Here is a 15404-nt window from a genome sequence, read left to right on the forward strand (position 1 = left end):
AAACCACTACATAATCAGGCTGGTTTTGCTGATAACATCAGATTTTTAAACCATCTTTTCTTATGAGAGGAGATGGCAGATAAAAATCTGTTGCTTCTGGCAACTCCAGAAAGACCAGAGTTTCTCCAGTAGGCAAATAAGTTGGTTAGAAAGACAGAAGGACAGTTTTCTTCAGTTGATGGAGCTCAGTGCTGAATTTTGTCTGGCCAGTAATGTTCATTCAGACACCACTTTGCCTTTCTTTTGTCATTTTTACCCCTCTTTTGTCCACAAAGAGCCTGTTTGGCTGCACAAAATGAGACTCAGTATAGAAAGCTGTTTGTGGTGGTAGAGGAATCTGATTCAGATGCTTCAGAGCAGATATATATATATATATACACACACACACACATATATATATTTGGAAGGCGCAGCAGGAGCAGGAGCCCCAGTAGAAAGCTCCCTATTGAGGCAGCATGGCTTTAAAGCAGAGCTAGTTCAAACACTGGGAAGAACTCAAGCAACAGAAACCAGCTAGATTGGATGATTTATAGTTGGAAAATTGAACACAGACAAACGTAAAGGTATCATCTGCCATCCAGATGGTGCAGCCCTTGCATAAGAAAGAAGTTGTAGGGGGGAAGAGAGAACTAGATAACATCTCGCACCCAGAGACACAACTCCAAAGAACATCCCAGTGTGGCACTTTAGTCTTTTCTCTGATAAAAATCCCTTCCTATATCACTTGGAGGTAGGTGTCAGGACCTCCACACCTAGTCCTGAGGCTAATCAGCAGATCCTGGCCATCCTAGCACTGCCGGGCCTTAAAGAAATGCTCTACACCCTCCTTAGAAGAAAATTAAGAAAACACTGATAGCATCAGTGTTTGTAGAGTAGTTTGAAGAGTAGTTTGAAGCAAGACAAGGAGCTGCAGACTTCCCCAACCCTATCATGGAAAGCTGCAGTTTTATGAAAGGGATTGCACAGCAGCATGTTGCCAAACATCACCCACCCAGCAGTGACCCAGGAGTCGCCTTCCCATCTTAGGTTCCCAGTTGGCCCCATGAGCACCAAGCGGCTGCAGCCCTGCAGCATCCCCCAGCTTTGATATTTCATAGGGGCTGATCTATATGAATCCCAGCAGATGCAGGGGAAACTGAAGCTGCTTTCTCGTGTTCCAGGGCAGATGACATGGGATGGTCACTTGGATTAGATCCTTTGAACAAAGGCCCGGGATGATTTTAAAAGCAAATGGAGTTTTGCTTCCTTCCCCACATAAGTTTGTGGATCAGAGTCCTACACAGAGTTGAGCAGAGAGTGATGGCAAAAGTGGCAAGGAAAAGACAATCCCCAGCTTGCAGTGACCACTAAACTGACCTCTAACTAGCAATGGATGTAACCCACAAAGATGTTATTTTGCAATACAGTTGCAGGTAAAGAGGAAGACAAAGCCAAAATTAATCAGTCCAGATCTGGCATTTTATGGTATCAGAAAGCAACAGGAAGGCACAAGCAGAGATGACCTCTAAGAGTGAATTTTGGGAAAGATTACGAGCAATTACATCTCATTACAACAGTGATAAATGCTTAACTGCTGTGTATCGCTGCAATGAGAGCCTTAACCCGTGGCAAGGGGCCTGTACCAAGTCCAAACTGACTCTGGATCTGTCAGTGGGATGTGCCATATGTTGCACTGGCAATTCTTCACAAGCCTTTAATGTTAGCTCTGCCACACCAGGTGCAAGCTCTTAAAACACCATTGTATGTAACTGTAAACCCAGATATGCTTTGTTCTGGGGTCATGTTTATCTTGGAAAGCAACTCAAGTTAATTCAAACTCTACTCTGGAATGACCCTCAAAACCAAATAATCTCCTTTCCAATAAAGCAGAGTCCCAAAGAAAGCTTTATTTGCTGAAGAGGATTTACTCTGGTAGATTTGAGCCCAGGTAGCAGTACGTTGTAGCACATACACCTTGTAAAAGCCTCTACTAGAAGTAAATGCACTCCAGCTCTCCCTTTTATCTTGTGAAATGTATTTCCTTTCCGTGGCGTTCCATGCCACTGCAGTAATCCATCACCCTGTGGTTTCATCATGGAAATTACAATTTGTCCATGTCTATACGCTTTGTCAAACGTGAAGATTAAAAGCTGCTAACAGATGTGTTTTGGCACCGATCTTCACACTCATATCGAACTTGCTCCTTAAAAATACAGATTTTCCCACAATCCACTAAAACTAAGCAAAAAGTAAACAATTCTGGGCTTAACTCAAACATTTCATATCATATGTGTTGAGACTCCCTCATAACTTACATTCATTGGTGAAGGTAAAACACATTTATTTAAAAATTACATGCTCTCAGTATAGTAAAACCTAGGTTCTGTTGGTATCTTGTCATACCCACCCCACTTCAGAGTCTCACATAAGGGATATGGTTTGCCTTGCATCCTCAGCCTTTTCCAACTCATTCGTAACTGTGCCTAGATGTATACATTTAATAGAAACTTCATCATCAAACACTTATCAAATGAAATACCACAACGCCACCAAAACTCAAGATAGATTCATCTGTTCAAGCAAATAAAAGTTCAGAGAAGGAACCTGTTTCCTTTTCCCCTCCTTCCCAAGGCAAGGAATAGCTGAGAAAAGATGACAGAGCTTCAGCCATGGATAGTCCTGTGGGGAGCTCCCGCCAGCTGCCAGACAGCCAGAGTCATATTTTACTCTCTTACTCTACCCTCAATTTAACACTAAGAATGTTAATAACAAGATTTTAAATCCTGTCAGTCTTAATAATTATTTATAATAATACTGATAACTGCTGCTTTCTTTTTGTCCAAGCTTACACAACAGTAGCGTTGCCATGCCAGCAGCACAGCCACCAAAAACCATAAGAATCCAACCATTTGGAAATAAATGCAGTGAAATTACTCCCCATTTAAACAGTGTCCTCTTTGCAAAAACACCCCTGAATTAGGACAATACCAGGTAAGGAAGACTGAAGGAGTAACTTAGTGACATGGAAAGATGATATCAGGCTTTCAAAAACTAACTCCAAAGCTAACTGAAGGGCTGTAGGATGCTACAGGTGAGTAGTCAATTTAGACAGGTGAAGTGACATTGATTTTTGAGACCAACACAACCTAACTTGCATCATTTTTTAGTTCCCTCAGTGTTGTGCAAGAACATCACCTCGGCACATGCCAGTCTAGACATTCAGCTCACTGTGAAGTAAAAGATCACTCAGGCAACTCTTGGTTTGCTTCCCACCCCAAATAGTCCAATGAAAGTGTTTTGGAATTAACTATGCACATGAATAATTTAGGAAGCCATGTGCTTGTCTTCCTTGCCAGCACTCCCACCAGCAGGGTAGAGGAGAACTCAGCGTGCCAAGGGGTTGCCTCTTCCATTGTGGAGTGGTCCTCCTATAGAGTGAGGATGGGGTCAGCAGTTCCTGCTCTCTACATCCCCACCTTTCAAACAAGGCTTGTTCTTCAAAGCACCTGCCCCTCCCCAACCCAGAAACACAGCAGATAATTAGGAGCATTCTCTTTGCTTTCATGAGCAAAGCGATGACAACATTTATCTTGTCACCTACACCCAAAAACTTCCTCAGTTATCCCTTTCATTGTTTTCAAAATCAGCAGCAGAACCACAGTGTAAGGGGAAGCAAAAAAAAAAAAGAGAAAGTAAGAATAAAGAAAAAAAAGAGAGGACTGAAACACTTCTCGGTGATGCCATCAGCTCCAAACCCACAGCGTGCTCTCAGCCTGTTAAATCTGTGCCGACTGCTGCACGAGCATGCTTTGAAGGCTATACCTAGCGCAGACTCTCAGATGGCTGGAGCTGAGGCAAATGCAGTCACATTCTTGGCAGGTCTTCTCAGGGTCATCTTTGATCTGGAGAAGTGCTTGGTATTGTTTTCTGCATTTACATTTGCCCTTGGCACGTGGAAGGAAACGTCCGTGTTCATGGCAGCCCCTTGCCCTGGGTCCAACGGCTTGCAATTTGCCGCCTGGACAGCACTGCTGCTTGAGAAGTCCCTTTGCAATGCTGAAAGGGCTCCTTGGCTGCCCGGACACATTAAGTTGGTTCAGCTGCAGTTCAGGACATGCAGCTGGAGGTAAGGAAGCTCAGGCAGGCCAGCAGTAGGTTGGTTTATGCAGGTTCAGCATGTCACCTCACATTTGAGGGATGCTTCGTTGGAGATGAGGCAGCTCAAAGGGGCTTAGAAAGCCACCGGGATCTCCCTCCAGCCTTGATTGCTGTGGGAAAGCAATCACCTGCCCCTCCACGACTCTCTTCTATAAACAGTTTGAAGAAAATTCCCTCCTTGGCTGCCATCACCACATTTCACTAAAGAAATGCCAGCACCAAGGAAGCTGAGCCTCCACCCACCATAAACAGAGATTTGATGTTGTGTGACTGCATGTTTTGCCCTTCATGCCTCACACTGCTGCAGACCTCCAGCCATACCACCCCTCCCAGCCCTTGGGTCATGCAGGCTCCTCCTGACCTTGCAGAAGGCTGTCAGAGGTCTCAGCTCTTGACTTCACCTTCTTCTCCCCTCACCGCAGGGACCTCCTATTTGTAGTTGACCTGCACCCAACAAGCCCCATGGCACTTTGCCCTCAACGGTGTCATGACCCTCAACCGGGCTGTGGGTTTAATTGCATGTAACTAATTAAAAGAACATCGCTGCAGCTTGAGAATTGTCCAGTTGCAGGTTCTCATCCTTTTTTGGTCACTCTGGGCTCTGGCTTACATTTGCTCCTTTTTTCCACCCCTGGCTGGGGCAGGAAATGTCACTGCTGGCAGCAATTTAACCCAGACAATTTTAGTGCTTGTCAAGGGCTAAGTAAGCAAGCGAGTGATTAGGGGATGGGCAGATTTCCGTCTCCTGAAGGCAGGGGCAGTAAGGTCAGAGAGAAAGCATCGGGCGTCAGCAGATGACAGAGGGAAGCTCTGGAGGCCTCCAACCCCTCGCAGGCCACCTCATGCACAATACATCTCTAGCAGCAGAAATGGCATCCTGGATTTTCTTCTCAGAACTGTTCAGGATGGATCTGGAGAATTTTGTACTATCTAGGTTCAAAGCAGAGCATTTAAGGGGTGAACACTTGAGCATCAAAATTGTGGGGTTTAGACATAGTTTGAAAAAAGCCTGTGCTTTCTCTTGAAACCATACGGCTTTTTCTCTGTGTGTGTTTGCAAGGCAACACATGGCTTCTGATCCATCCAATGTCAAATTATAAGTTATTTTCTAGCTTTCTGGCTTTGAAACCAAGCCTACTTGCAGCTTTTCAATATTCTCTCTTCTTTTCCCCTTTCTCTCCCCAGCACAAGCACACCACCTTCCTAAATGCATCTCCCTAGTGAAGATGTAAAAATATACAGGATCATTAAAAAGCCATCAAGGCCATTCTACTGTAAAGTGCTCTTTGCTCTCCTGATAGCATCCTGGGAAAATAAAAAGCAGATGGGTCTTGCAGTAGTTTGTATTTCTCCTCCTGAGGACTTTCAATTAAACCTTTTTAACTTGCTTGTTTCAAAATGCATTAAAAGTAAAACTAATTTGCATTACTTTTGGCATTTTTTTCATAAACAAGAACAGAAGATTTATTCCTCAAGTTAATCCCTGGTATAAAGCAGTCATCCCACTACAACTCCTGAGTAAAAACAATAAGGAAGCAAAGTCAATAGCAGTATTACATAGAGCTCAGCAAAGCCAGGCTAATCTAAATGTAATGTGGGAAGTCCCAAAACACAATCACAAAGCAGCAGGCATAAAAACATCAGCTTTGAAACTCAGTATAGAATTTCCCATGATGTCAAGATTTCCACTGAAAGAGATTAAAACACTACAGAAAAGATTATTCTACTGCTGCAGCTTAGGTATTCAGCAGCAGCAGAGACTTTTGCTACTGCTTGGAAAAGTCAATCTGCTGCAGGACTTCCAGCACAACTTGTGGAAGTGAAAAGTGCAGGAACTGTGACTGTCCACGGCACGTGAGCTATTTTTGCAACTGAGTGGGTCTCTGGGTAACCTTCCACACTTGAGCAATTAATTCTAGGGTTGAAGGCAACTCTACACTCAAGGACCTTCAAAAGGGAAAGAGAAATCACAATGCCACCACAGGTTCACAACACTGATTCATAACAGATGCAGGGACCGGAGCCCTCATGGTCCCATGTCAAGCCTGGAGACATTTTGATGAATTCTGAGCAGATGGAGCATAAACAAGATCCCTCACCCGTGCACATTTACTGCTATCAAGTGATCGTACATTCCCAAAAGCCGTACTGGGGCTTAACAGACAGACCTCCCACCCAAGTACTTCATCTACACTCTCCAGCAGTGAAAGCCTCATCACAATACTTGCCACACAGCTGGAAACAAGAGACACTGAATCTGAAACCCCAACCAAAAGGTTGGCAGGCCTGCCCAATGACCTGGCACAGAGAACATGATGCATGGCCTCATCCAACATTGACCCTCTCTCCCTATCTTCCCACTACAGGATGGTATCCCTGAGACTGAAGGATTTTGGGGTCACACTCACTCATGGAGCTCCACAACATTCATCCTCAACCACTGGCACACAGACACATCCAACACAAGAGGCATCACTATTAAATGGACTAAAGCTGTCCAAGAACCAAAATCTGCTTAACTTGCAACTTGCTCCTGGAGCCTGGATATATTAGTACGGCAACTCTTGCATTGCTCATGTTCTCTGCCCTATCACTCACATACACACACAGGCTTATTGCAGGCTGCTTTTCTCATTTCTCTTCAGGAAAAATTAACATGGAAACAAGATTTTTTTTTCTTTACAGACAGTATTGTAATATTATTCCTGTAAGACAAAGCAATTTGAATGATTATCTTGCTTAACGATGCTGCTTGTGCTGCCTTCAAAATTGCATCCTGCTTCTAAGAGAACCTGAACAGCTATTATTTTCTGGTTTACCTGATGGGGTTTTTTTCATTTCCTGGCACTTAGGATGATTCAAACTACCGCCTGCCCTTTCAACCTGTCATTTTATTACTCCATAATCAGGTAGAGAGAAAGTAAACCCCGTTCTGGCCAATGAAATGATTATACTAAATCTTTTATATGCCACAAGAAATGAGCTGAGACTGTTAAGAGGAAATCACCAATATTCACTACCTCACACAATCATTGTAAGGGGATTATTGACTATATCTGTTCCTTACACAATTCTGTGATTCTATACCACACAACTCAGGTCAAAATTAAAGACAAATCTCATGTAAAAAAAAAAAGTCACCCCACATAAACCACTCCAAAGTGATTTCTACAAAGAAAGGGTTAAGCATTTCAGTGATCAACACACCACATCTGTTTTATCCCAAAAAAAAGTGACTTTACCATAAAAGTCTGAGGTTTAACTTGTGCTAAATGTGTGGCACCAAGTACAACTGGCTCCTGCCCTGTGCATATGACCCCAGCTATCATAAAAGTACTGTTTGCTTAAACCAACAGCCTCTCCTCATACCTGGGGAGCAAGGAGCAACTCATCAGCTGCTCCATAATAGATGCCCATAGCATCTGTGACTCACTGTAATTTGAAGGCAATATTAAAAAGATACAGCCATTGCACAAGCAAATATGGTTAATTCCACTGCAGAAGGTATTTAATTTCCTCCTCTTTGCTGTTGCCTAGACAGGAGGAACATCCCTGCTGCTGGATCATAGTGTCCCCAGAACATACTCTACCATGTAACAGCACGGCCTATATCAATGGGGTTTGGTCCCACCTCTGCCTTTTGGTATCTAGTCCGGACAACTGGGAAAGATGCTACCCATCATGGGTCCACACAAAGGGAAGCAATGGCAAGAGAGAGCTCACCGCAGACACTTTGCTCACGACGTCCCTCGCGACCGCGAGGCCCTGCGCGAAGGTGCGGGCGGCCACGAACGCTCGTGTCACTTGCAGCTTGAGCTTCCGTGGCACGTCCCCAAAGGGCTTCAGCTGCTCCGTGTACTTGCTGACACACTCGAGGTATTCGTCCGTGAAGTGGTACTGGGGGTTGACCAGCCGGAACATGCGCTCCAGCAAGCGCGCCCAGAACTCGTTGAGCATCTCCTCCAGGTTGACATTGCCACCCACATAGTATCGCTTCAGCTCCACAAAGAGGTCCTTGAACAGCTCCGAGTTCTGCATGTACAAACGCCCGTACGTCCGCACGAACATGTCGTTCAGAGACTTCTCCGCGTTCTCCAGAAGCTCCTTGAAGAACTCTAGAAAAGAGGAAGAGCAGATACAGTAAACACAGGAGCTGGGTTGTGTTCATACATTTCTGCAGCCACTGCTGCTGCTCCACTAGAAAGCTCATCACAATGAGGCCACCACTCAAATGAAATGGAAGGTTGAAGGACTCCCTAAACATTCTCAAACATTTTCTACATCCCAACATTTTTGATTACTCTTCATAAACCAACCCTCCCCCAAGTTCTCTCCTGATCAGAAGAGTGAAATCTCTTTTGATGAAAATCTGAATATCATAACAGAAGTCGGAGGAAGGGAGGAAGGGAGGAAGGGAGGAAGGGAGGAAGGGAGGAAGGGAGGAAGGGAGGAAGGGAGGAAGGGAGGAAGGGAGGAAGGGAGGAAGGGAGGAAGGGAGGAAGGGAGGAAGGGAGGCACTTTTTTATGTTACTATGCAGAAGTCATCTCAAAGCACAAGACTGTCAGAAAGCAAAAAGAAAAAAAAGGAAAGTGTTTTGTTAAAAATTGCACGAATGGGTCTTTTCGGTTCTTGTCGATTCATTTTCTGAAATGATCATAAACCAGCCTCAAAAATAAACAGATCTTAACACATTTTAAAAACAAATCCAAAAATCTACCTGGAGGTTCTTCATGCCATCTTGCAAGTTTGTCAGCTCTCAGGGCAGGGCCTGTCTCTAATTATCTAATTGCTCCTGATTGCAGACAGGGCTTCAGATGTTTGCATCAACACAAAAAAACACCCACAATTAAGACAGAATTTGCTCAAAATCCAAGGGCTAAACATTAGGCACAAGAAGAACAAGAGATTTTTTTCAGATGACAAAGGACAGATGGGAGCCCTTGGGTTTCATCACTTTCTAGAAGCCTTGGTTCACCCTCGGAGAGCACCAGACAGGCGGGTGCCAAAGAGCGGCTGCCACCAAAGTGCCGTCACAGCATCTTGGCAGTGCCACTTTCATCTCCAACACGAATAATGAGCTGACCTGAGGACGTCTGGCATGTCAGATGCACCTGCTAGGGCAGTTTTAAGAACACATTCCACCAAGACAGTGTCACCAAAGCCTTGCACGTGGGTCTAAGCAAAGTTTACCCTTTGCCTTGGAGACTTGCATAGAGGAGTTAAAGTAAAAAAAATAGGGGTGGAGCCCATTGGGCCAAATGCATTTGGGCTGGTTTGAAACAAACCCCACACTCTGTGGCCTTGGGAAGGAGCTAAGGAGGGGAAGGGTTGGTGCTGCCAGACCCAGTTGTGCCATGCTGGTGGTGCTGATGCTGGCTGCCACCGCTCACTTGCAGCCTGTCCCCTGGCACTCACCATGCAGGCAAGGTAGCATATTATTCTGTACACACCACCAGCAACTGAGGATTCTGACCTCTACTTTTCTGTGACTCACGTTCATTAAATATTTTGTAATAAAACATGCCTCTGTGGTTTTTTTAATCCTCAAAGGAGTAATCTTTAGAGCCAGAAGTTGTTGGGGGGGTGGGAGGAGGAATATTTTGGCCCAGTGTGAATTTAAACCTTGTTAAAATCTACTAAAACTATGCTGAAGTTCAGAGTTCCATCTTCAAAGTCCTCCAGTACAAACAAAGCCTAACACTGAAAACATTTTGTGGAAAAACTGAAACATTCTTCAAGTTCCTGACGAACAAAGTCATGGGGCTCAGTGTCTGACATGGCTGTATATAATGCAGCCTCTTAGGAGCACAAGAGAAATGATCCAGGGAAGAAGAGATTGATTTCAAACACCCAACACGTCCTCTGTCCAGTATCAGCAGGAACTTCCACTTTCGTTCCCATGACTGGCATTTCCTCTCCAGGAAGATTTTTTTCTGTTGAGTTTATACTATAGAGATTAGCTTGGTGTATATTAATTTCTAATTCACTTAATCATTTTGAAGGCTCACTTCCTTCCTTTGCTCAAACCTTTCAGTGTCATCAAATAAGTTGTTTATTTAAATACTTTTGTGCCAGGCACAAGAGCTGGCAGATGCATCAGCAACCTCTTCAAAAAGAATTAGATTTTGAAAATATATTGATGGGAAATCTACTAAGTTTTCAACCACCAATCTAAAGGAAACCAAAGCAATATTTTAAGCCAGGAAAGTTATCTCAAGTAATACATCCATATTACTATAATTAATTTATTCTCCTGCCCAAACTCATTTTACTGGTTGCACTCCAATGTGGAAGTTGAATAAACTGTATCCAGGCTTTAGAACACTTCACCTCTTAGCAATTTTTCACGTGGGCTAGAACCAGGTATGCTCATTAATTATCCTGGGGAAAAAAAAAGAGCAACCTAATTAGCAGCAAATAGCTGTGCACCTGCAGTCTTCCAGCCAGCCAGCAGCTTTTCCTTGCCCAAAAGGAAGGTAAATTAAGGAAATGAAAACTTCCCACCAAAACCAGCCACTTCTAAAACGCCAGCAGAGCACTGCTGAAGGAGGCACTACGCAGACCCAAGGCCATCGTTTCTGGTTCAAGCAGCAGCCAGCATTTTCATAGGCAGAAAACACCCGTTCTCAAGTGCTAGTTTCCAAGTAAGAAAGGGAGGAGGACAGAGGAGACTGTCTGTCTGCAGCAGTCAGCACGCATCCTCCCACCCCGCAAAGCTTTGCTGCCAGCACGTGCCTGCATCCCTGCACCGCACCAAATGAGATGTCTTGGTGAGTGGCACCTATGTCTTGGCCCACAAGGCCTTGCTGGCATCTTGATGCTCCCTGGGTGGGGATGAGGTTGGCAAGGCAGAGAGGACGGATATCGAGCCCCTAGGACATGGGGACATCCCAGGCCAGCAAATAGGGATGGACCCCACAGTATGACATGCACAGCAACATCTTTCTCCATGCAACACAGCACTCTTAACTTGGTCAGCATCAGGGATCACACGGTACATACACACATCCTTTACTCTGGCTGTTGGCATGCTATAAAACTCTGTGTCCTCAGTTCCTGTCAAGAAACCAGCCAGGGTACAGGAAGGAACACTAAGCACTTCTCTGTGCAAACCACAGGCATAGACATCTGCAAGAAAGACGCAACACAAAGTGCTTTTATCACTAAAATGTTAATCTGACTAGTAACTCCCTACATCTAATTAGATATTACTTCTCCCCTTTGCAGAAACAAGCTGATTAACAAACACCAACATAACCCAGCATTAACCTTGCCACCACAAGAAGAAAAATGGAAGGCTCCTCTCTCACATCTTGACTGTTTGCCGGGTAAAATAAATGACCACCTTTCATTTGTAGTAGAAGTTGACTCCTTCTCAAACAAAGCAAACACACAAAGGCCTCAGTTGCTTATTTTACAGCACTGTAAAAGCACGTTTTACAGCTGTGTTGCAAGTAATCTGTACTCATTAAATTATCACTCTGACAGGCTTCCTGTGAAAAGCTGTCAAACGCAAACATTTTTCACAGACGACAAATCATACTTTGCCCGTGCTCTCTGAGATGCTGCTATCTGGAGGGAACCACAGGCTCTCTTTTGCCTCCAGTTATCTTGTTTAAACTCCCAGAACAAGGCCTGGCCCCTCTGTCGACAAACAGTCATAAGCACACACACCACCTAGAAGGGCTTCACAAACTGACCCACAGGAGCAGCATGTGGCTTGAAGGTCTCTCTGATTCTCCTGGTGAAGAGCAGAGCACAGTGAGATGTCTGGGTTCAATGGGGAGGGCAGACCTCAGACAAGGCACTGGGCTAACACGGTTCAACCAGCTGTGGCCCAATGTGATGTGGGAGCAAGTCCACATTTTACTGCTTCAACCCATCCCACCTGATGCCAAGTTGACACTCAGGGTGATGCTCAGGAGGATGAGCTCAGAGACAAGAGTGCCATCCACATTGGAGCTGCCCAGTGGGACCATGACCACAAAACCTCTTGTGCCAAGAAAAAAGTTTAAAAATGGTCAGCACTGCAAAATAAATCCTGTGGATGTCACGGACTTCAATGCTCAAAGGAACATGACATTTCCAGTCCAAAAGAAAAGGTAGTAATCTGCAGTCAGGCAATCTATACAGCTCTGGGCTCTGTTTATTCTTTTAACATGTTTGAATTCCAGGGGAGAATTTCAATGCTCAGCACTCGAGGAATGCCTAGAGATGACATGAAATGGCAAGAAAGACTCGATGTGACATATCTGATAATTCTGCAATAAAAGTAGTGGGAGGCAGGGGGGTGGAGAAGAAGGAGAAATCTCTGCTTTTGAGAAAAACTCTTCCATAAAAGAGCACAGTGGGAAACAGCCATAGTTCCTTGGTAAATTCCATTTTTTTCAGGTAATAAGATATATCACCTGTCTGCAGCTTGAGGGCAGCCCAGCCCTGCCAGTAACCCAGTGCAGGAGAGCACTGCATCTCCCTAAGGTGCTTCCACATGACATCGGTTTCCACTGCCAGAATAATTCAAAACAATCTTTCTTACAAACTACAGATACAGGAGCTACTTGAAGAAACAAAATCACTCCACTCACTACGAGGCACAGGGCAAATCCCACCTCCAGATCACATGTTCACTTCCTTGGATTTTTGTACCCAAGATATCTTTTATTCTGGATTCATAGGTGTCATTTGAAAAAAACCCTCCAAGGACAGATGCAACATTTTCCTGTTCCTTGCACTAACGTTTTCAGATATATCGAGTGGGATTTTCATACAAGAAGGATTTCGATGAGGAGAGCCTGCTGCTGTAGGGCACAGTCCTACCTAAATCAAAGGCAGTTCCTGGAAATTATATGAACACATCAAAGGGGCACATTCTCCTTCACTCACAGGCAGGTTTGGCATTTCCCCACAAATGCAGGTTACAAAGGAAGCAGCAGCAAAACTGCCTGGCCTGAGCTGTCCCTTGGCAGGACTGAAGCACCGGCATCCTCCTCTGCCCCTCCAGCCATGTCCCAGGCAGGGGGTCCTTGGGGCTGAGCACAGAGCTGACCACTGTAAGAGTGTGAAGTTTTGCCTTAAATTTCCCCTTCTTCAGGAATAAAACACATTTATTTCAGAGAGGCAGAAGCACAGCACTCCACAGCACCCCGCTTGCTCTTCTTCCAATAATTGCAGAGGGTCAAACCACAAGTTACCTGGGGTTCAGCACTAAAAGACCCACATTTAATTGAGTGCACGAAATCTTAACTGTGGTGCAAAGAAGGCAGAGTCTTACCCAGGAGTTCAGCAAAGCTGTTGAGCCAAAGTGCTCTCTACAGACGCCCATCTGTTGGCCATGTTCAGGTGTGCTAGTGTCCTTCCAAAAGAACATCAGGGCTATCATGCACTTTCCTGCTCCCTTTTCTGCTGTCAGACATCCTACATTTCCCATGCACCAAGTCTGCTTAGTTTAGAGTTGTGTTTTCAACTGGCCTTATTCTGTTTGAGGTTTCCAAATTACATATGCAAACAGATACCAGGTAGACATGCAATTACTCAACACAGCTTAAAAAACAAATAAAACCAGGCTCAAGCACGCACAGGGAACATGCTGGATTTTTATGGGCACTATAATTAGTTTCAGATAATTTGCCACCAAGCTTTTTGGGTATACTCTTAGTATGTTGTCCAGATTACGATTAATTAAGGACCGTCTGTCTTACTGAAACCTTTAATTTGCTTGTCTGTAGAGACAATTATGCTTTCTAGTGTGTACAGGAGAATACTGCCACAAAGAGATTAATTATATCTTCTCATAAAATGGTTTACTCATAAAAACATCCACAACAGCACGATGGATTCTCAGCCAAACTCTCTTGCCCGAGCCTCAGCCCCGGCAGTTGTGCCGCAGAGGGGTCGGCGCCAGCATCGGCCCAGAGCTGCATCTGTGGATGCAAACTCCACCCTGCAGCTGCTCCAACCACGTGAAGCAAAATCCAATCCAGGCAGATAAAAGAGATTTGGGCGAAAAGAGATTTAATATTTCCCAGCTCTTTTCACCTCGAAGGTGAAGCCATCCATGGTCGTGTCACCTACTCCAAAGGAAAATGGGGGGGGGATCCCTAAATGTGCCTCATTACTTTTTATATGCCTTCACTTCCTTTATTGCATATACTGCATTTGTAATTTCCACCAGGGAAAAACAAACCATAGCCTAACAACCTTTTTCCAGAAGTGTTGAGAAACCAATGAATACACAGTGTTAACACATTTATTGAATATGAACTCAGGAAGGGCAGGGCAAATCCACAAGCTGTTTCTCTGTCCTGCTTTCAAACATGTGTTAGCACTTACTGACATGGGAAGAACTCTTCTGCAGATTTTGACGAAATGCAGGCTTAAGTCATGCCAGTGTCACAGCACAGCCCTGACATGTGAGCCTTGGAGAGCTGGGAGGGACAACAACATCTCCCCAAACTTGCTTGATTAGCAAAAGGTTTCCAGAGAATAACAACAGTTGGGCTGCAGCCTCACAGAGGAAAAGAAAATGGAAACCACCAAGCCCCAGGATGTCTAGAACTCTTTGCTTCTGGAGGGCCCAAGAGCACAGTCTTCATCTACTCTCTGGGGCTGGCAGAAGCCCAGGGCAGAAGATAACACACGGTGACATCATCACCATGACACTGAAATTGAGCTCGTTACAAGAACAAGAAGCAATGAAAAGAGGAAAAAAACTGGAGATTGCTGCCTATGATTCAAGAAGCAAATAACACATTGCATCCTGCTGCACGTGGCAGTACTCTCATGAACTAGGAAAGCAGTGACAGCAGCTTGGTTCCTCTCCTGGTCTACTCTATATGGCTCCATCCACCACCAGGACAAGCCCAAACTCCTTTGTCTCTATTTTCCAGGGACCATCACTGCTCACGTTTCATTCTGGGTCAGCTACAGTGGGTTTCTCCTGCTGCTCCCACACTGCCTTCATCCTGAGCAGCAGGTCCTTCCTCTCCAGCTCTTTCATCCACCTCCTTGCAACCCCAACTCAACATCCATTTTCCTCAGTGTATCTCCCTTGCTGCTGCTTCTTTTCCCTTCCTTTGCTTACTCTTCCCTCCACTTCCCCCGCTAATTTTCCTGCACCCATCCCTCAAACTCAACTGATCTTTCCAATATTACTTCTCAGTTGCTTTAGCCTGATGATTCACATCCATTTGGTGTCAACACACCAACTTCCCACCCCGAAGAGTGAACACCACCACCTTCAAAATCCAAAAGCAAGTTCCTTCAGGTT

The 15404-nt window shown here is 44.8% G+C and overlaps 1 protein-coding gene across 1 annotated transcript in view; it reads right to left on the reverse strand.

Annotated features, from left to right (window-relative positions):
- GPC4 (glypican 4) overlaps positions 1-15404 on the reverse strand; it is a 67260-nt gene that overhangs the window by 14889 nt on the left and 36967 nt on the right. The window contains exon 3 of the mRNA XM_062006759.1: positions 7861-8252. Coding sequence (XP_061862743.1) covers positions 7861-8252 — 392 coding nt within the window. The remainder of the gene's footprint in view (positions 1-7860; positions 8253-15404) is intronic.

This window comes from Colius striatus, chromosome 13, assembly GCF_028858725.1.
Source record: "Colius striatus isolate bColStr4 chromosome 13, bColStr4.1.hap1, whole genome shotgun sequence".
NCBI classification, from domain to species: Eukaryota; Metazoa; Chordata; class Aves; order Coliiformes; family Coliidae; genus Colius; species Colius striatus.